This window comes from Hippopotamus amphibius, chromosome X (genome assembly GCF_030028045.1).
Source record: "Hippopotamus amphibius kiboko isolate mHipAmp2 chromosome X, mHipAmp2.hap2, whole genome shotgun sequence".
Taxonomy (NCBI): domain Eukaryota; kingdom Metazoa; phylum Chordata; class Mammalia; order Artiodactyla; family Hippopotamidae; genus Hippopotamus; species Hippopotamus amphibius.
The window spans coordinates 125450447-125473531 of record NC_080203.1 but is presented as its reverse complement, the minus strand read 5'-3'; the positions used below and the strand labels follow the sequence as shown (position 1 = coordinate 125473531).

Below are 23085 nucleotides of genomic sequence, written 5' to 3'. Positions count from 1 at the left end.
GTGGGATCTTCCCAAACCAGGGCTCAAACTCATGTCCCCTGCATTGGTAGGCGGACTCAACCACTGTGCCACCAGGGAAGTCCCTACCATAGCTTTTCTGTTATAAAGAAATTAAACATTAGAGAGACAGAGAAACTCCTTCGGGTTTGGCACTCCAATCCTCTCCTTGCTCAGAACTAACCTCTATTTTGAAGCTGGTGTGTGTGAATCTTTTCCAAGAGTTTCTCAATTTAATAGTACATATATACGTATCCATGGTATATATTATTTTAGAACAAACAATGGTCCAGCCCTGAGTGTCAACAATGCTGGGGCTGAGAAGTGCTGCCGTCACCTCTCTCTCCTGTGCTCTTGCAGCGCTGTGTGTGCCTCTACCATGCATGTACTGCAACTACAACCATCGCACACCTGTCTTCCCCCCTCCCAGAATGCCACTTCCCTGATGGAAGAGACCATGGTCCAGCTAACTGGGATGGAAAGGACTAAATATCTCCTGTGTAAATGAATGAACAAGTCATGGGTCCCTCCTATCACAAATGAGACATCAGGGAAGGACAGGAGTGACTGAGGTGTCAAAAGCCAGTGCATCCGTTCCAATTGCTGACAGAGTGACGTGTCCACATCTGGAAGAAGTTCCATAGCTGGCACTCTTTGGCAATTTTTAAAGACAGGGAATAAATAAGTGTCAACATTGATTGAGTACATACCGTGTGGCCAGCGTTCTGCATTTTTTCAGGCACTAACTCCAGGTGGTCCTCACCAGGACCCCATGTCGGGAAATCATGAATACCCACCTAAAGAGCAAGGAACACCAAGCACTGGGAGGTGAAAGTAACTCGCCAGGAGGGGTGGGACCAGCCTGGTGGTTTGTAAAGAGAAACACTTCACTCTCAAATAGCTAAGAACCTGGCGCAATTATAGACTTCGGTTTGTATTTGTGCCTCAGTCACGTTAATTTTCTATTTAGGCGTATGGGTTTCAACTAAAAAAAATAGAACTGCTAAAGAGTTGAAATTTTGGTCACGTGTCACCTCAGGGGAAGTTAATTCTGATTTTTGTCTGCAATACCCAAGCACAAACTGCAACTCCAGTAATAAAACGGAAGCTTGGAAAAATAAGCACCTGAGGCTGATGAAAGTAATGCATTTGTCTCAGGGCAGGGGCTGAAACATGCAGCTAAGTGTTCCGAGGGAGAAACATCTCAATACTACATCTTTTCACCAACCTTTGATGGATGTGCTAATCTTCTCAGGTCAGCTCGGCTCACCCCGGCAACACACTGTAATAACTTATTTAAAAGGCCACTGCCTTTTATAAGCGGAGTATGCCATCCATTTTTAGGTTCTTCTCAGAAATGTATTCTCTTATCAAAACAACATTCGCTGCCTGGAGTCAGAGCTCAATTATACCTTTTCTACAACAGAGGAGGCTGCAGGCGTGAGCAGGGTTGGGAACTACCATCCTTGGTTCTCAATTCCAGATGACATTCAAGCTGTGTAGAGACAAGCAGATGAACAGAAGGACGTCAGACACAGATTCTCATTCCTTTAGAGCAGGAGTTGGCAAGCTACCACCCACAGGCCAAACGTGGCCTGTTTTTATAAGTAAAGTTTTATTTGCATGCAGCCACACCCAGTCGTTTACTTACCATCTCTGGCCGCTTTCCTGCTGCAATGGCAGAAGCGAGCAGTCAACACACAGACCATGTGGCCTGAAAGCCAAAACTACGAACTCTCTGGCCGTCGACAGAACATGCATGCTGAGCTCTGTGGGGGAGAAGTGGGATCCATCTGGTGGGCTTGCATCACTTTCTGCAGGGCTAAAGGACTTGGAGTGGGAGAGGACACCTGACTCATTGAAGGCCTTTGCCTAGTCCAGTTGGGTTAAGGATAGAAGAAAACAGAAATGCAACAACTAGGTGGTATCTCCAAGTGAGAACTTTAATGAACCGGTTGCTCTTGTTGACATTAAAAACCAGTGGGATGTATATGAAATTATCATTTTACCTCGAGAGAACATCTCTCGCGTTGGCAACAGGACATGTCGTGCCCACTTCCAGGCGGCTGACATTACCCCCACCCCCAGGGGACTTTGGTGACTTTGTCAGCATGGAGTCCCCTTCCCCAGAGAAAAGCCACGGGAGAGGGGGAGAGGGGGACTGCGGAGCAGGGCTCAGAACTTGAGGGGGATGACGGGCCAGTACTTGGGCTGCTTGCGGTCGCAGTGCTTGTCGAAGCTGAGCTGCATGGCTGTCTCCATGGCCTGGATCTTGGCGGCGCTGGCCCCGTACAGGCGCCGCATCTCGGCCTGGCGCCGCTCTCCGGGCCGCTCGGCCGGGGGCAGCGCGGAGCGGCGGCGGTGCCTGTCGCCGTACAGGCCGTGGTCCGCGTTCACGTAGTCCTCCAGGCGCGCCGCGTCCAGCTGCTGCTGTCGCCCTGGGAAGCAAGCGACACGCGAGCCGGCAGCTCATGAGCTGGGTCATGTGGGCTGGCCCCCGGCCCCCTCCGCCTTCCCCCTCTTAACGCCCGGCTCGCTGGCTGGGAAGTTCTCAGGCTATAAGGCGTGACCTGCGCCAGATTCTCATTATCTCCTTAGTTAGGAAGTGCATCGCTCACTCACTTATCAGGGGGCTACACGCTGATAGAAACGGCAGCAAGCCACCAGGAAATGTGTCACCCCAAACTATCCAACCTCTGCAACGGGCCCTGAAAACAGAGGAGAAAAATGCAACCATGTGGGTCTCTCCATCTATACAGCTGCCCACAAGCTGCCTGGCGGGGCCTGGCTGGTGGTGCTCACGTGGTTTCAAACACTGCACCGCGATGCTTCCAGGAAAGTCCAGTGTTGCAAGTAGTAGTACTTTCCACCACAAATGAGGTGGTGGGGAAAAAAATCACCTCTCTGGAAGAGGTATGGGTTTGAGATCCTCTGGAAAAGGGCAAGTGCTAGCAGCTAGAGAACTCCACAATGACTGATGATCCCTGCACAGGTCCCAAACACAAACCACACCACACATGCAAAGGTTAACTGATTCAACGCTTGCCAAAGGCAAAAGGGCCGAGAAAAGATGATTCTGCAGGTGGCAGGGAGGCCTCGGCACCTCGTCTTGCTGCTGTGTTGCCCGCAGCAGCCCACCCTCTTCTCCCCCTTCCTCACCGAGGGATAGGACCTGCCCCTTCACCTCCCAGGTCAGCTTAGGCTAAATTTCACATGGGACGGTTATATGCTCTAATCTAATTTACATGGATTCTTGTAAAGCAAGATGGATTTACTCAGGTTATTCTCCCCTCTCTATTTTTACTGTAACAAGTCCTAGTATCATAACTTTTATTCTTATGTAAATAGAAACAATAGAAAAACATCAACAAAACACAAGGTCAAATTTGGCCAACTTAAAGATTTTCATAAGTGACTGTCAAGCACAGAGAAACTGGTAGTAGAATGCACACATCTGTAGCCACAGCTGCTACCAAGAGAAATGCTACTTAGGAGTGAAGATGTTTGTAGGGGAATAAAACAACCATATAAATCATTCTTTCCTTGGTTAAAGAAAAAGTAGAATGAAGGCTTAGTACAGAAGGGAACACAACAGGGAGCAAATCAAGTGAATGGCAAGATATTTATGTGGCTAGGCATAGACACTCACAAATCCCATTCTTTATAAATCACACCTTGGAGCTGCAGGGAAGGAGTTTTATAAACTTGGAAACATTATTAAAAATGCATGTGGCCATTTGTGTCTTAGCACATCTGCAGCTTATTTTCATACAAGGAAGTACCATGGAGATAAGCCAAATGCTTGTCAAGCAAAAGAAACGCAATGTAACTGTTACCTTATCCACGGGAAAGATAGAATTGATCTACTGTGAAAGGAGGAACTAAACCAAAATATTGGCCTGATACGCAAGTGGGAGGTCAAGAAGCATTTCTCACTGTTGCTCTTTCAGGCAAATCTGAAACTTCAGGATTTAAGATGTTCAGTTCTCACGGGCCTTTGAATTCTACCCCCTCCTCCTCCCGGGACTACTCTTCCAAAGGCTTGGTATCTCCACCCTAGCCAGAGACAGCAGAGTCCCTCTGCCACCTGTGACAGCCTTGGACACGTTACCAATCCTTGGGCCCCAAGGAAATGATCCCACGTGATCCCTCAGAGCCTCTGCATGTAGAGGGCAGAGGTTCCCAGACCATGGGCCTTTCACTACCGAATTTGTCCCAAGACTGTCATCATTCTCATCGACAGATTTAGTGACACAACAGATGTTCAACTTCTTGTTGAAATCAGTCTATGAGCTTAAAAGTTTTAATAAACACTGGAATCTTTGCTTAGTAAGTTTCTCTCTGCCGTTAGGATAGGTGAATTTAACCTTTTTACTTTTGAACTTTTTTTTTTTATAACTTAACAAGGTTATAATGATGCTTCTTTCCGCTGCCCTTCTTATGAAAACTATCTTGCATATGTTAAATCAGTCTAACAATTTATACACCGAGAGCCCTCTCCTTTTACTGGCAGCTGTGGATGAAACGTTATGTGACGCCAAAGCAACCCCAGCCGGCTGCCAATGAAGCTGTGTTGTTTTCAGAGTCTGCACTCAGCATGTGCTCATCATATCAACCATCACAGGGTTTTAGTTCTTAATAGACTTTATATGGTGTATGAATAAAAGGATAAAAGACACGGCCCTCTGCTCTCGGTTCTCTATTTGTATCTCCTTTCCATCCAGGTTTCCTCGTGAAAATCTAAGGTCCAACCCTGGCCACCGGAGGTTTCCTGCATGGCGGGTAGTTGCCTTCAAACATAGATCAGAGGGATGGGAAGCGGGTGCCTGGCACCAGCGGCCCACCTGTGGGAGTCCATTATGGGGGAGGGCACTGTGGCCTTTACTCACCCCGTCTCCCCAGCCCTGGGAGAGGCCGCAATGCCTGACCCAAAGCTGGTGCTCAGAGGTTGTCAAGAGAAAGCTTGGACAAAGGCCATACATCATTTTTTGTAAACAACTGTTCCTTCCAGATGCTGCTGGAGAAAAATGACAACCCAGGGATAGAGAAACCGATGCTCAACTCTCAAAAGGCACTGGGCAGAGCCCCCTCCCACAGGTCCTCAGCGCCTCCATGGGGGAGAGGCTGGGGGAGGGGAGAGCAAGGAGCACCACTGAGTTGGGGTCTGATTTTGTTCCCTTACATTCACATTGCTTTGCCTCTACTTATTCATATATACCAAAAAAAAAAAAAAAAACAAAAATAAACACAAACAAAATCAAGTTCTAATGCTAGACTCCAAATTTGAAAACTAATCAGCTTAAAACCAAATACCCTCCAGGCTGGCTGGACATTGGATGCTCCGGGTAGCACATGAAAGTACAATACTTTAGTGTATACTGACCTAGGGGACCAAGCAAACCTTAGGACGCAATACTCGTTTGAGGGCATCCACTTATTCTAAGTTCTATTTATTGTTTCCTCCCTTCCAATGAAAGAAAGGATTCTCAATCACTGGCAGTTTTTCTTCCTGTCACAACAAGGTGAGGGCTCAGCCAACCAGACGGAGAGTCACCTGACAAGCAGAGAAGTCGAACATCACACTTCAGACATAACTGAGCGGGGCCTTGTCATGCAGAGGTCGGTCATTTTTCCTGAAAACAGCTGTGGGACTGAATGTTACCAAGAACTTTTTCTTGTAGGATATTTGGCCGAGGCAATTTGTTTTAATACAAATCACAGTATCTTTTTTGATTCCATCTTTAAAACAGGGTGTAGGAGGGTGAACAGCCTCCCCCCAAATTTCCATCTACCTGGAACCTCAGATTGTAATCTTATTTGGAAATAGGGTCTGTGGGGATGTAATTAAGGATTGAGATGAGATGATTCTGGATTAGGGAGGGTCCTAAATCCAATAAGAGTGTCCTTATGTGAGACAGAAAAGGACACACACAGACACAGGGGGAAATCATGTAAAGATGGCGGCAGAGATGGCAGCCGTGCTGCCACAAGCCAACGAAAGCCAGGAGCCGCCAGAAGCTGGAAGAGGCAGGCCCTGGAGCCCTTGGAGAAAGCATGGCCCTGCCCACACCTTGATTTAAGTCTTCTGGCCTCAGAACTGTGAGAGAATACATTTATGTAGTTTTAAGCCACACAGTCTCTGGTAATTTGTTACAATAGTACTAGGAACCTAACTCAAGGGTTAACATGGATACAGAGTTAAAACAGGAAAAACAGTATGATACTATTAAGGAGAAACTACTGGACTCCATCTGGGTTCAGGATATACAACCTTGATATTTCTCACCTCAATCTATATATTTACATGATGTTACCAATATAGGCTTAAAGTCTATAAAGGAAAAAACAATCATGGGAAGTGACTTGGACTTCAGAGACCCTGACGTAGCAGGAAAACATTCATTCAGTATTGCACAGATAATTAGCCCAAAGGCAGAACATTTGGAGGACAAAGCACTAAGACAAAAGAGTGTTAAAGAATGTGATTTTGCCCCATTTTTCTAGGATTAGCATGTCTGATTATATTCTCTGCTGTGTTGCCAGAATGAATGACCTCAGCACAACCGAGCGAAAGCACAGACCTGATTTATATCACGAATGCCTCATTTCTGTCTCGTCAGCAACCCGCCCAGAACACAGGTGCCTGCCAGCACAGCTGGAGCCATCTCTGATGGGTCTTCCATCCTCACCCTGCATCCCTCACTCCACGACAAACGGAACCCCCAAGTCCGCGGGCAATGGCCATGTTTACTTTTAGAATAAAAGTGCATTTCCATCCCTCCCTTCCCTTTTTTTATGGCCACTGACACGTATCTTCTCACGGATTGGTTTGACGCCCAACTGAACATGTGGACTAGATGAAACACACACATGGCAGAATTGTGTGCAATCACTATGATTCCACACTTGAATCTCATTGATGAAACCGAGACTGCTCACTAAACACTGGGCTGGAGGCTTCACTATATCCTCTAGCTTTTCTGTGAAGGGTGGACTGAGGGAGAGCTGGATGGAGTCCAGCAGACTGACTGAAGGCTCACTAGGAAGACTAGAGTCTAAACCTTCCTGCACATGTGCCCATCAAATGTATAGAAAACACATCTGGGCCCTTCAGTAAGAACAGTGCTGTGAGTGCTGCACTTACCCCTTTGTTTCCTTCTCTTTCTGCACCAACCCCATCCCTCAAAGCCTACAACCACCCTGGGGAGCTCTTCTGACAGCTGTGTTCACTGGCCCTTCCCCTCATTTGCAAAACTACCCATAGGCCACACCACAGATGGCCCTTCTAGGTATCATTTTAATCCTGACTTTTGTCTTCTTTTCCCACATGCTCTTTGAGAAAATGTCCCTGTTTGGGCCCAACATCTACCCCCAAAACACAGGTGACAACTATCTGATTGGCTCACGATGAGACAACAATGGCAAGCGTTTGTTTCGGGGGGCCTGCTTCTCTACGGAGAAGGAGAACTTTCACTCATCTTCCCTCTAAGTATCAGGACGAGGACCTTGCAGCCTCAATGGTTATTTATGACTAAAAAAATGATACCTTTCTTAACCTAACAATAAACATTCTTCCTAAGAAATAACTGACAACGCAGCTGACCTTTTAAAACTTCACAACCGTCTACTTTCCCCTAAGTAATGTTACCGGTGAAGTTTTAAATGACATCTTATTAGGAAACGATGACATATAACACAATCAAAAGCATACTTATTACCAGCGCACAAAAGGAGTTCTTTGCTTATCCTACTTAATTTTTCTTTGTTTTTTATCACTGAAATATGTGAAATTAGAGATTGTCTAGAGGAATAGTAATCACAAACACAAACGTGCTGTCCAGTCTAAAGGATTTTATCCCAAGAAAATATTAAATAAGACTCAAATGATGATGAACTGTATAATGTACATGTTCCTGTGGAGGTGAATAATCCTGAAAAGCTATATCTTTCAAGTTTAGCTATGTTTTTCCCTTGCTAGTAATATTTTATACAACCTGTGTTCTCTAAATGATTCATGTTCAGGGCTGAATTTGCCCTAATTGAATAAATAGTTTCCAGCGGCTCAAAGAGCAAAACAACTTCAACTGAGTATTCACATGACGCAGGTCCCTCATCTCTTTATTCAAACATTTCCCAACTGTGTATGTAACTAAACCTCCGTGAGCATTTCTAGCGAAGGTAATGGACTGGAAAGCACCGTGGGCATTCCAGTTACTCACATCTGAATGCTATCATTCATGACTGCTCCAAGGAACACGTACTGATCCTATGCGGCACCGCAAGCGCTGGCAAGAAACCCAGCGCTGGTGGAGCGCGCCTGTTGTTTTTGGTGGGGCAGCGTCGTGCCCTGGCTGCCGCTTCTCACAGAGGCGGTGTCTTCCACAGGAGGATTAGATTCCAACACCAAAGGCTGTTCTCACCCTCGCCACACAGCTCGCATGCCTCCCGGGGCCCTGATAATGCTTTCAGGGCAGACTGCAGGACACAAGGGCACTGCAGATCCTAGCACAAGCAATTTTGAATTATGCTACAATTACACATTTTTAAAACGCAAAGTAGCAGAAGCTCAATGCGTTTAGTGCTTTTATGAGGAATGTGGAAGTGGGTTCACTTCCCCAGACCATGTAGTTTACTATATTAGCTTAAATCAAGTAAGAATGTTCTCGAAACAGAACTAAAAGTTGTGGTAATGACAACTTTGACAAAATTATCTTAGTGGCTCAATTCGAAAGACATCAAATCTTCATTCTTTTATGTTTTAGATATTATAAATCAATTTAAGAGTTTGAAAAATGCTGCCTAGACCAGAAGTATGACTTTTTTTCCGAAGTCATAGATACTTTATTAAAAATACATAGAATCTCAATCAAGTACTCGCTAATCAGCAACCAGAGATTATCAAACTATGTGAAGTCAGTCAGAAAGAGAAAGACAAATACCATGTGATATCACTTTTATGTGGAATCTAAAAAATGACACAAACGAACCTATCTATGAAACAGAAACAGAATCGCAGACATAGAGAACAGACTGATGGTTGCCAAGGGGGAGGGGAGGTTGGGATTAGCAGATGTAAACTATTATAAAGAGAATGGATCAACAACAAGGTCCTACTGTATAGCACAGGGAACTATATTCAATATCCTGTGATAAACCATAATGGAAAGGAATGTGAAAAAGAATACATAAATGTATAACTGAGTCACTTTGCTGTGCAGCAGTCATTAACAGCACTGTAAATCAACTATACTTCAATTTACAAAGATATCAATCAAGCCCTAATCAAGACAGTATCAGAGTAAAACCAGTTTATGGTTAATAATTCATGTTAAAGGATGAGTTATCAGCCACAAACCATAACAACTAAAATTTCTTGGGCACTGACTTCTGTACAGAGCACTGCTGTATAACTTTTCTCTTCTTATGTCATTTAATCTTCATAATTACAACTCCATTCATTAGGATCCCCATTTCACAGATGAGGAGACTGAGGCACAGGGTAGTGGCACACAGGAGGATAAGAACCTCTAGGTAGTAAGTGCTGGAAGCCCATGATTTCAGCGGTCCTGCCACAGCTGCCCCTGTATAATTATACTAACAATAATGTAAGTATTAATGAGTAGGCATGAAGGTTGTAAGGGTTTTCATAAAACTCCCTTTTTTGTTGGTTTGTATCTAGATCATGGTAAAACAAATAGGTACCACATTTTCTTTACAGTGATGACAAGACCGGTGCAGTTCACTTTACATCCCACTCACAGGCTGCATTTGGGAACAAAGAAAATTCTGGCAGGGTGATTGTATTAGATTCTTAGGGCTGCTGTAACAAAGCGCAGTAAACTGGGTGCCTTGGAACAACAGAAATGTCTTGTCTCACAGTTGGGAGATCAGAAAACTGAGATCAAGCTGTCAGCAGGGTGGTGCCCCATCTAGAGGTGCTAGCAAAGGTCTGTTCCAGGCCTTTCTCCCAGCTTCTGGCAGTTCTTGGCTTGTGGCCACAGAACTCCAGTCCTCATGTGCCCTTCTCCCTGGCTGCGTGACTGTCTCTGTGTCCAAATTTTTCTCTTTTTATAAGGACACCAGTCATACTGGATCAGGGTCCACCCTAATGATCTCACTTTAACTTGTTACCTCTGTAAAGGCCCTCTCCCCAAATAAGGTCACATCCTGAGCTCTGGGGGCAGGGGTGGTTAGGACTCCAACAAATCTTTTTTTAGGGGACACAGTTCAACCCATAACAGTGATGAGGATAATATGACCTGGAGCCCTGACGTAAACTGAGCAGATTTAGGAATAATATCAAACGAAACAGGCAGTTCCTCACGTTTATAGAGTACTCAATGCCTACCTCGCCTTGTGAAATGGCCCAAAGAACCACAGCAAGTTTAGCATTTTATGGGATAAGGTTTGAAAAGTTCTGATTTAAGGCTCATAATTAATACTGAAAGACTTCACTCATTCATTCAAAATAATATTAAGTGCCGGGCAAAACTTAGCAGGTAATTTTCAAGACTTTTTCTTAACCTACCTAGAATTCCACCTGACAAAGGCAAGAGGGAAAAACAGGGATGGTTCTTATCTAGGCATCAGTAACTGAACTGCTGACACGGGAAGACGCATTTCATTATTCTATTTTCATTTCATTCATATCTAGTTTTCACTGAATAATGCTATCAGGGTTATTTTAAATTAGCAGGTCATTCAAAATGGCCTTTTAGATGATGGGGGTGTGCTCCCATCCTTAATTACAACTTCTATCATAAAAGTAGCAGTCTCTCTGGTGGGAAAAACATGTTCTTCTGCCTTTGGGTAAAGAAAACAGAAATAATCCCTGTCTCCAACATATTTTCTTTTCCAAAAGCTGTAACAAACAGCATTCCAATCACACGTGGACATGCACCAATGCCAATTCTCCCTCAACCGTTATATACTTTTAAATTAGACTAACAATTATCTCAAATATATTTTGAAAAAAGGTAAAATTTATTTCTGAAGATCAAGGAAAGACATGTATTCTATGTGTAACAGAGAGTACTGTTTTAAAAATACTTGTTTGGATATACTTTCTAATATGTATCAAAGAAGTCAACGGTTTAATCAAAAGAAGGGAAGTAAAAAAACTGAATGAGTAGTTTCGTGAAGAATCACAGGCAGACACTAAAGGGCATGAGACCTTATACACAGCTCATTGCTCACTTCCTGGCATCCAGGGGGGAAATCAATAAATGCTCGCCCCTCATTAGGAAATTACAGATCAATCAATATGTAAATGAAACACACCCATCCCCAGGCTTCTATGTCTGTGTTTACTAGAAAATTCTAGGTAAAATAATTAGAACTCAATAAAAACAATATTGAGACTGCATACTGGTTGTAATAGGGAAAAAAGCATTTGTATGTCTGTTAGAGACACTTAAAATGTAAATGGGCTAGTGAATCTTAATAGTAAGGAAAGCACAAAGAGCAGTTTTAGTTTTTTGTGGCAAGTTAGTGAGAAATCAAAAAAAGAAAATTCTTGCTTTCCCAATGAAGATATAAGACCATTGTCACAGTTCTCTAACCTCAGGGACAGCCAGCCACGGTGCAGGATCAAACCAGAGAGGGTAAGTACCAGGCATTTTGTTATTCTGTTGAGGTTGACACTGGTCTCTACTCTGAAGGAAGCTTGAGATTTCAGACTTGGTAGATCTGCAGCAGCAGGACAGTCTCTGAGCTGTGTACCAGTGAGTTGGCAACAGTATTTTAGGAACCTAGAGGCCTTAGGAACAAAACCCAAGCCCTAAGTTTGTGCTAGAGGAACAAGCACAGGAATTGGAGTCAGACCCACCTTGGTTTGAATCGTAACAGCAAATTAGTAGTTGGTACCACAGAACAAGTCAATGAACCTCCTGAAGGCTCACTTTCCTCATGTGTGAAGTGAGCTTAAAACCTCGAAGGACTGTTGTGTGGATGAGGGAATGCACACACAAACACAAACACACACACACACACACACACACACACACACACACACACACACACACACACACACCCCATCCAGTATAGTGTCTGAAATTCAGTAAATGGCAGAGGTACTATTAGGATAAGTTTTGTTCTAGAAAAAAAAAAGTCCTATATTATTAATAAAATAACTCTGGAAACTAATATAAGTGAGGTACCATATCACCAGAGCTTTTCTAGGCTTAGGATTGGGTTTGAAATATTATCTGTACCCAAGTGATGAGTTAGAAGGTTATAAACCAGCGCAGGAGACAAGACCTGAGGCGAGGCGGGCCGGGGTAAGGCCTCGGGGCGGGGGCTGGGGGGTGAGAGAAGGGTGGGGAGGGAGGGATGGGGAGGGACACGGGCTGCACTTACGGCGCTCCTCTCTGTGCCGCTCGGTTTGGGCAAAGTACTGGCGCAGCTCCTCCGTTATCTCCATGTTGCTCAGGTCGCATTCTATGCCGCCGTCGTCGTCGGATTCGCTCTCCTCCTCCTCCTCCTCCTCCTCCTCTGCGGTCGGAGCTGGCTCTTCTTTACCGCGTGGATGTGGTCCAGGCCCGCCAGGATGTGAATGACTGTGGTGGGAGTCCTGGGAGGCTGAGGGATGCTCGTAGCAGGACTGAGGCCTTCCGCCCTCCCCAGCATAAGCGCTCTGGGGAAGGTTCGCAGCAGCGAAGTACCACCAGGAAGTGAAGAAAGATTCCACGGCCTTCCGATATGCGTTCTGGTGGCTGCGCATCCACGCCATCGCTTGATGGTAATGTTGCCAGTATCTTGCATACACAGGATGAGAGGACCAAGACTCGGGAGCTTGCGCTTGCGCTGTCGCCGGCTACAAAAGGAAATGTAGGCTAGACACCAAGTGGTTCAGCCGCAAACGTTCAATCAACTAGCCGTGTGTTTACTGTGTATCTACTAAATACCCCCTCTCCATTAGGATGTTGCGGGGCCAAAGAGGATATAAGACAGGTTCACGTCCACTATCGGTGCCAAGCATGTGCACAGTTGCTCTGAAGTACGTGCGCATAAGATACGCACTGAACAATTAGTCTGAGGTTACGGCCCATTATAAAATGGGGACAGAGGCTAATAATGATCATTTTTAGATGAGACGCAGGAGGCAAGAGGACCCGATGTCTATCATCTTGACCTTTTCTACCCACTGTGATTAAGTGACTAATTCCAAGTTAGAAACGCCTGCCAAGAACCACATGAACTGGCAAGCAAGATGTTCTCTGGTCCCTCCTTCTTTGTCTGGCACAAAAAGATGACTAGCAACACACCTGATGGTGCTCGACTCCTAGTTTTCTGAGGTATTCCTTTGGTCTTCTCCATCATGCAAAGAGACACCAAGACTTTAAAGACTAAAACTTACCTTTTTCTCTCATGAGTAAAAAAAAACAAAAAACAAACTTACCTCTGCTGCCATCTCTGATTGTGAAAGTCCAAACGAGCACTGAAACTAGGAAAGAATTACCACAGTGCAGTCGTCTGGTCAGTTCAGGGCTGTGATGTTCGTGGCTATTTTGCAGTTTGCAGAGCGGCTCCTCACAGACTGCTCTCTCCCCAGGACGGTGCCTGATCTTCACGCAACACACCATGCACGATAGGACTGACACCTGGGCTTGTGGTCTGAAAAGGAAAGACCCCCTTAGGTGTGATTCAGTGGCTCAAAGGACACTGCATTTTTCAAGTATAGTACTTGCTTCTCTATTGAAAGTAAAGTCTATGAAAGTAACCATATAAATAGCTAGTCATATGTATGTAAAAAATAATACATGGAACATGAACTAAAAATGTACAACTAATACTTTATTTACTAATCCACAGTTCATGCCAATGCCTATTTAAATTAACCCTGGATATCCCGCAGGCTTGAGTGGAATAGAATACATCTTGCTAACTCGCTGAAAACCTTTGCTGGCTCTTGCTGCAGGCCTAGAACTTGGAGAAGCCTCTCTAAATAAAACATCTCTCTAGGCTGGGTTGTACCCTGAGCTTTAAGCCCCACAAATGCACCTTGTTTGGGTTTTGACTGCAAAAAGCATCTTTCAGCCAGCATGTGACACTGCATTCTGCCTGCCTACCCACCTTGCATCTTTGCAGGAGGAAGAACTGTTCGGTGGAGACTCGACACCAAGCGATCACATAGAATACCTTTGCCCAACGGCCTTGCTCTGCCAGGATTTACTCCCTTCCCTGCTATCTACCTCTTGTGATTTACTGATATGGCAAGAAACACCTCAAGGTAACTTTAATCTGCAGGTGCACCTTTTACAACCTATTTAAAACAGACAAATTTTTTCCCTCCTCTTCAAGTGTTCAGAGATGCTCAAGTGCCAGCCTACACCAGAATGTACTTTAAAAAAAGTTAAACAAAAGTAATAGCCTAAGATGCATGAGAATTTAAGCATCTATGTGACAACACCTTTAACACAATGTGTTGCTGAGCAAACAGGAACTTGGGTTTTGAAACTCTGGAAATCAGATACCAAAGGAGTCCTATTTTTCCCACTTAATTATAGGGTAGAATTTTAAAATCTTCAAGCCTTAAGAAATAAACTTGACTTATTTTATAATCTCCATCAGATGTTTTGCTATGGTTAATGTGGAAAACTGAGATGTTAAATTGACCACATCTTTTAAGATTTAGCCTAAAGAGAATGATTCACATTCTTTTTAAATATAATAAGCTTTCAAATAGGGTATTTCCAAGAGGGCTGACATGGTCTTCTGTAAATTTATCTTAAACACAGCCCACACTTCCTGTTCCCTGTTCTAAATTCACAAACACACACACATGCAGTGAATGTAAAATGGGGAAAGCTAACAAGTGCAGTGAAAATACAAGTGTATATTAATGTTCACATGACTTTAAAACTAATTTAAAGGCCTAAAACATGAGCAAGTATCTGAAAATCTGGCTGACTGCTATGTGCTTTATAGGCTATTGAAGAAATATATATAAAAACAGTCAATACAATTAAGGGGCTAACCACCTACAGAAGTAAAACCAACACAAAAGAAATTACAGTAGAAATCAGTATATACCTGAGTGCTAAAGTATAAGGTGCAGCCTTTAAGTGGCTAATTCACTCCAGCCAGGTTTTATATGTCTACCACTGAAATCTGAACAGCTTTCTGAGTGCCTGAAGCACATAATGACATTAAAGTGAACTCCATGTGTATCTTAATCAAATTTGTTTTAGAGATTAACAATTAGCATAGGAATTAAATTAGAGAAGCTTAGGAGACATCTGTGCGTCTCGGGGAAATTAAGAGTTTTGAATCCGGACTTCTATGCCTTATAAAATATGTACTTAGAACCAGATCGATGTAAATATTAATTATCTCGAACTGGGAGATCTGACAGCTTCAGATGTACAATAAATATTATTGTGATTGAACACTACTGCAGATCTTGGACAATGCTGCTTTCATTTATAATTGAGAAAATCCAGCCTGGCTTTAGAAGCAGCGGTACCAATATTCTGAAAATGCACAAGATGGCTTATGAGAGGCTCCCCTCTGCAGAGCTAGAAGTTAGGCATGCGCAATCCAGTAGACAACTGTTTAGGAGGTTCCAGTGTAATTCATCATGTTTGCCAGGCTGCTCAAATGTCAATGGCTGTGATTAAAAAGGGATGGGAATGCTAATTTGAGGACTGGTTACTTACTTATGCCTTTGATTCAGCAAATAATTTGATAGAAGGGCTGCCATGTTCCACTGCCTCAGAAATCACAAAAGGCACTCTGAACACTTTTGCAAGAAAGCAGCCTGGACAAGAACCTGGGATGGCTGAAGAAAGCCAGTTCCAGCCTTTGGACCAGAAGCCGTTCAGATTCAGCGCAGGGTGCCGACTCTCTATAAAGCATATCAACTAGTCTGTCGAGACGCTGGCCTCTTTTAAGACCCAGCCCATTAAGGGAAGATGAATTTACATTCATCATGGAATATGGGCACCTTTGTCATTGAGTTTCTTCTGATTATGCTTTCCTCATTGTTTTGGCCACTGGGACACATAATCAAATCTGCCATCCTCCAGCATGTTTAGAGTCCTCGCGCTCTATGTTCAATATGCTGCTCATTTCAGCCTTGGCTTTATTATTTTCCCTCCCCAAATTCCAAAACCTATGCATCATATTCTTTTACATTTTAAGTATCTTTAAGATTCCTAAAATCCTATAGATAATTAAAAAGAGTATTGCTTATATGTGGAATCTAAAAAAAAAAAGATACAAATGAACTTATTTATAAAACAGAAAGAGACCCACAGACAGAAAATAAACTTATGGTTACCAAAGGTGAAAGGGGTGGGGGGCAGGGATAAATTAGGAGTTTGGGACTAACAGATACACACTACTATATATAAAAGAGATAACCAACAAGGATCTACTGTATAGCACAAGGAACTCTACTCAATATTTTGTAATAACTTATAAGGGAAAAGAATCTGAAAAAGAATATATATATATATTTATATATAAATTCATTTATATACAGTATAAATGAATCACTTTGGTGTACACCTGAAACTAACACAACATTGTAAATCAACTATACTTCAATAAAAATAATAAATTTAAAATTTTTCTTTAAGTTGAAAAAAAATAGTTCCTGAGAATGAATGACAAGTTAATCAGTCTCTCAAATCAAATAAGATAAAGTATAGAAAAGCATGTCTAAAGAAAGAGCAGCTTGCAGAGACCTTTATAATTATTATTAAGCTCGCTATTTCTAGCATTACTCTTGGTATTTTATACAAGCAAATTTTTTTTCTCTAAAAGGCCAAATAGCAAATATTCTGGGCTTGTATGCCACATATACTGTTGCATAGCCTTCCTCTTTTTTTAATTAAAAAATAACTCTTTAGAATGAAATTGGGACATTTGTAGAGACATAGATGAACCTAGAGACTGTCATACAGAGTGAAGTGAGTCAGAAAGAGAAAAAGAAATATCATATATTAACACACATATGCAGAATATAGAAAAATGGTACAAATCAACCGGTTTGCAAGGCAAAAATAGAGACACAGACGTAGAGAACAAACATTTGGACACCAAGTGGGGAAAGTGGCGGGGGCGGGGGTTGGGGGGAATGAATTGGGATATTGGGATTGCCATATACACATTACTAATAAGAAAAAAATATCAAATTGTACACTCTAAATATTTGCAGTTTACTGTATGTCAATTGTATCTCAATAACAGTTCTTAAAGAGAAAAAAAATAACCCTTTAAAAATGTAAACACCATTTTTAGCCATGGGCCATCACTTGCCCACCGCCGCTTTCTGTTAATCCATTATGACACTGCACAGACTCTGCCCTCAGTATGTCAAGCATCCTAATAGTTCCTCACTTTGCACTTGGAAATCAGTGGAGGAACTTTGAGATTCTCACCAGTCTCATAAGTTATTAGGATCAGAATAAGACTAGTGGAAGCAAGAAAACTGTGATTTTGACCAACAGCAATCTTGGTGACCAGTTCCTAATACTGGGGACAAAAGAATCCTCTCCGTGACTAAATAAGCAACTTAGACCATTTCTTAAAGAGCTACACAAACATTTAAAGAATTAATTAATAAAAAACAAAACAAAACCCTAACTCCTGCAAAACAGGATCAATCAACAGGTCTTAGAAAGCATATGCAGTGCCATGATTTCTGATGGAGATCCTACTAGCTGCTCCAGGCTAGGCAGGAACCCAACAAGGACAGGAAGCAGGAGAGAGTTCCAAGGGTTTATCTGGGAAGAAGGAATGCATATACTTCCCAGCTGACTGCATCACCCAAGGGAAGGTGAGAACCTCCTCTATGAATGGGCCTTGTTAAGTTTTCAAAGCTGGGTACTCTTTCCACACAGAAAGCCTGGGCTTCTGAAAAGCCAACATTAAAATAATTCTAGACACTATAGCAGTACTTTCACACACCACCACCAGCTCAAAGAAAAGAAAGCTTATGGTAGCAGTAGACTAAGCTGCCCTTTCAATGGTCTTGAATTTTCTTTCATTCCCCACCTCCCTGGAGTATCTCCTACTCTTTTCTGGCACCTGGCTTCATGGACTGCATAGCAACTTCTCTCTTAATGCGATGGTGGAGCTGAAAGAAAAGAGAGGGTCAATGTCAGGGAAGGCCAGGATCCACAGCACTACCAACCGGGCAGCCCTCCTCAGGGAGGACAATGGCACAATAGTCACTGCCCAGCTGAGCCTGGGCAAGTACAGAGACCGAATTCATTGTCTGTCCTCAGCCACCAGAGGAAGGAAAAAAACAGTGTTGAGGTCATTCACGAAATACTGTGGAGGCCCGCAGGCAAAAGAAAGACAGTGCCTCTGAGTCTTGACTGATACATTTTCCCATACAGCCTTTCTTAAAACATGCACTCATTCTTCAATGACTCTCCTTATGCCGGGAGATACATTTTTAAATGCATAAATATATATAAACAACAACAGACAAGAGCTTTGTGGTTTTCAATGGATAAAATGTGACTATTTCCATCGCGCCATTAAAAATTTCCACCAATAAGGAATCTGGCTTTGTTGAAAGGTAGTGACATTGTATAAATTTCGCACAGCTTGTGGGATCTTAGTTCCCGGACCAGTCCAGGGATTGAACCTGTGCCCCGGGCAGTGGAAGCATGGAGCCCTAACCACTAGACCGCCAAGGAATTCCTTGTACAAATTCTTTTTACTGCCTATTTAGATTCTTATACATACAGGATCTAGGATGCGTCATAGCAACCAGATAAATAAAACACAAATTCCCTTTGAAATGATAATGTATCCTCTGTAACTGGATTTTCCTCTCTATCCTCCTTTTCCACTAGAATTCTGAAAATTAAATACATGAAAACTCCTCTGCTTTGATTTTTGCACAGAAACACAATCAACGTCAGTCATTAAGTAAATTACGCACCTTTCCTATAAGGCTCTCACTAATTTGGTTCTCTGAGCCAACCAGCGAATTTGGAAGATCTTACTAGGCCTTCAGTATACACTGTTTCAAGGTAGAAGGACAGGGTCTGCTGGAGATTGCTCAAAATAAATAACAGCATGGTGAGAAATCTGAATTACATACATTGAGTCATATGCAGTTCTACAGAATCTCTGTACATGCGGTAATAGCCCTATCAGAGATGATGTCTCCCAATAAATACATGCACCAGTAGGAACTTCCTCAACTAAGATACATGAGAAAATGAGGTGTTTTTGGAGAGGACTGCTTCTTGCCGTTGCCCCCAGCTATGATCTGAGGCTGGCAAGTTCATCTGGCTTGCTGCCCTCGGGGGCTCCCTCCTGTGGCTTGGCATGGTCCCTGCTTAGTGATTTGGACATCAAAAATGGCTCAAGTCTGAACAGCCTTTTCCCACCCTCAGCAGTCCAAGCTCCATCTTTCTGCCAGACACAGGCCTCCTGCAAGCGCACAAGCTTCTGTGTTCAGGAGGCCCGCCTCTCTCCACCTATAACAGTTAAAACTGCTGGGCAAGAGAGCCCCAAACCTGAGTTTTATTTCCTTTTCATTCCCTCGACCCCAAGCCCAAATTTACTCTTCTGGCTGTTGCAATAAGAAGCAATGTCATGAAGGCACATCATGGGGAAGGAGAAAGGCTGAAAGGATGTAAATAACAATTCTTTTTCATACATATCATATTCCACCCACAGAACGGCATTGTTTAATTTGTCAGCAAGGGTGATGGATTTGTGAATGGATTTATTTACAAGTTTACCAAATCCCCACGTGACTAACATAAGAATCAGAAGTGAAGTATGAGGACACCCCCAAAACAAGGTTACCCCCTGACTCATGAACACAACAGGCAATGGGAAAGCTGAAAACTGGAGTAACCAAGGACATAGTAATGATACAACACAAAAGAGGAAACACATAAGTTGCCTTCACTGCAAGTATATTCTTCAAACAGCAAAGCTAGCGTGACCATAAAGGAATAAGGGTTGGACAGGCAGGTAATACAAGTTAAGAGCATAAACCATGACTATCTAAAGTGGTTAAAACCACCCATGGATGTCAGGAGTCTTATTTCAAGTTTTCCTTCCGTAAACACATATAGGGTAATTCCCTGTTAATCTCTTCTGAATTTAAACAGCACTCACTATGCCCCTCTCATTTGGGCATTTAGTCAATTACTTGTAGGCTTGGATTCTGCCATCTACTCCTTCTAAATTTCCTATTTTCCTTCCAGCATAAATAATCATAGCTAATATTTTCTGCCCTTGGATGCTGTTGAGACTGCAATTTCCTATTAACACTCTCCTCCAAACTCTACCCTCCCTAAAATCATTGAGTAGCTTAGTAACTCAAATAACTCTGGTTATAAAGCTCCAAGTCGTTTCAGAAAGTAGATATCTAAATACATTAATGTTTCCAAAGATATTTTCAAATCATCTGACCTTTGATCAACAAGTTATGCTCCTTTTTCACCTGTTCACTTTTTTCCACTGCTCTATAGCTGGATTCCTATTGTAGAGAAATACAGAGGTCCCTCCGTATTCGGGGCAGGGGGTGGGGTGGGAATTGGTCCAGGACCCCCCCAGAGACCAAACTCCGTGGATGCTCAAGCCCATTAGATAAAATGGGCGTGGTACAGTCAGCCCTTTGAAACAGCAGATGCAGAAGGAAGTTCCAAGAGTTCCGCACCTATTTTGTGAATTCTCCAACCTCTACTCTATGCTTACTTGTTCAATTTTCCTATCCTTCTCATCTCACCCTATCCTTAAATGTTGCACCGTAAAAACCAAAATTCACCATTTGTAAAACACTTTTAGAATGAAAATTCTCTCTGGAGCTTTAGTTTATATACTTTCTCAGCACAGCAATGAATACTCGGAGATCTGTACACCTTACTGTGAACTTGCCTTCAGTTATGCCTATCCAAAGTTACTAGCTAACAGCCTTTGAAAATACACGGTTTCTGTTCACACTGCCGTCCCAAAGGGACTGTTACTCCCTATAAACTACATTAGCATAAGCTTTACTTGTAAAGGATATCCCCACCCCGCATTTCATGGGAACTCCGAAAGTAACTCCAGAAATGTTATTTGTGTTATTAATCTTCAGTCTAGACTTTCAAGTAATGTTGTTTTGACTTAAGGTGCAAAACAGCTGAACGCAGAACCTAGCCTGTGAAACGATTTTAAAAATCATTCCTGATCTAAAAATGGTACTGATGAACTCAGTGACAAGACAAGAACAAGGACGCAGATGCAGAGAATGGACTGGAGAACTCGAGGTTTGGGGGGGGGGGGTGAAGGGGAAGCTGATACGAAGCAAGAGAGTAGCACAGACATATATATACTACCAACTGTAAAATAGATAGCCAGTGGGAAGTTGTTATATAACAAGGGGAGTTCAACTCGAGGATGGAAGATGCCTTAGAGGACTGGGACGGGGAGGGTGGGGGGGACTCGGGGGGGGGGGAGTCGAAGGAGGGAGGGAATACGGGAATATGTGTATAAAAACAGATGATTGAACTTGGTGTACCCCCCAAAAAATAATAAATTAAAAAAAATCATTCCTGAAAAAATAAACTTGTTCAGAACCATGTGGTCTGTACTAAGAGACTCTCAGGATTTCAGAGCTAAAAGGTACTTCATTGGCCACTGGTTTAACTCCACCTAATTACTGAGGAAGAAAAGCGGGAAAAGACATTCTCCACCTACACGGGTAAGGCGCAGAAAAGACCCCAGGTGCCAAATGTTCTCCAGGTAACTTCCATCAAAACCTCTGGCCTCCCACAGAGGTCAACGTCCAAGGGAAAAGAGAGAAAACCCCAATTTTTGAGCAGACTGGGCCATATCCTAGACATCCCTCTAAGGATGCGTCTCACCTGGGCGATCTTCTGTTCTGATACTAGGCTGGATGGGCAGAGTCCGATTTCACCTTCCAGACCTAGCTTAACATAGTGTTACCGGGCACATCTCAATCACATGGGGAGCTTTCATAAAAATACCGACCCTTGGGCCCCACTTCTAGGGATTCGAATTTAACTAGTCTTGGATGGAGGCCCAGGCATTTAAAAGGCATCCAGTGTTTCTGATGCACGGCAGAGCTGACAGGTTCTGCAACCAATTCCGTCTCACAATTAACCACCAACGATTTAGGGATCTCCCGGGCCTCTGGCCCACCTTTTGCCCCGGGATGATGATAATTATGACAACGTGACAGCCAAGCCCTCGGCTCTCTCGGCCTCAGAGGAAGTCAGGCTCTGGGGCCTCCAGGCTAGGAGCCTCCAGGCTCCTCCTTCACTCCCCAAATGAAACCCACCGCTCCCGGAGTCACCTCAAGGGCGCGCAGCTTGTGAATCCTGGGCGGTGGGCGAGCAGGGACCTACTTCCGATGGGAAACAGGGGTGATGGCGAGTGGGCGATGTTGCCGGGGCGACTAGAAGTGAGCTTCCGGTGCTGGTCACATGGCCGTGACGCGATGAAGTCCCGCCCTCCCCGCGTTGACGTCACGTCCGCGCCGCGTTCCGCGCCACGCAGGGGGAGTGGCGCGGAATGGGGCTCCGCCTCTCGGGACGGCGCGTGGCGACTGCCGGTGCGGGGTGTAGCGACCCAATCGCAGCACTCGGGTGGGGACACTGACGTGCCCCGTGGTCAGGCGGTGGGGCGGGAAGAAGGCTGTCCTTTCTGCACGGCTCCCGTCTCTGTAACAGTTCCTTGGCCTTTAACTCTTCGCTCTTCTCTCAACTTTCTCACCGTCGTTCCCTTGTTTAGCCTTTGCTTTTTTAAAAAACTACAACGGAGGGTGGTCGTGGCCCAGGTTTTGAAAGCAGTAACTCAGATCTGAGTTTGAGTGCGATTCTAGGCTTGGTTTATTAACCTCCCAGACCTTCGGGTTCTCGTCCCGAAGAGGTGAATAAAACCTGGTGCACAGTGCCTGGTGCGTAATAGCTGACAAAAATTAGTGCCTATTAATTAATATTTTTAAAATAATCACAATTATTATCTGCAATACCTGCTCTGTTAGCATCGCAGAGGATCATTAATAACCAAGCATAGATCACTCGAAGCCTAAGTGGCATAATCCTTTCCGGGGCAATTTGGCAAAATGCACCAAGAACCCTAAAAGGGGGCATATTT

At 43.6% G+C, this 23085-nt stretch overlaps 1 protein-coding gene across 2 annotated transcripts; it reads right to left on the bottom strand.

Annotated features, from left to right (window-relative positions):
* Positions 1-1924: 1924 nt before the first annotated feature.
* Positions 1925-22416, bottom strand: GEMIN8 (gem nuclear organelle associated protein 8). Of its 2 annotated transcripts, none has more exons than XM_057718552.1 (4): positions 22283-22416; positions 13397-13611; positions 12355-12811; positions 1925-2435 (listed from the first exon to the last, which is right to left on the bottom strand). In XM_057718552.1, exons 2-4 carry the CDS (start codon positions 13406-13408, stop codon positions 2173-2175), a joined length of 732 nt encoding a protein of 243 aa, XP_057574535.1. In that variant the 5' UTR covers positions 13409-13611; positions 22283-22416; the 3' UTR covers positions 1925-2172. The 2 variants fall into 2 exon arrangements, with proteins under 2 accessions (XP_057574535.1, XP_057574534.1); XM_057718551.1 differs by having other exon boundaries at positions 22268-22410.
* Between the last annotated feature and the right edge of the window lie 669 nt (positions 22417-23085).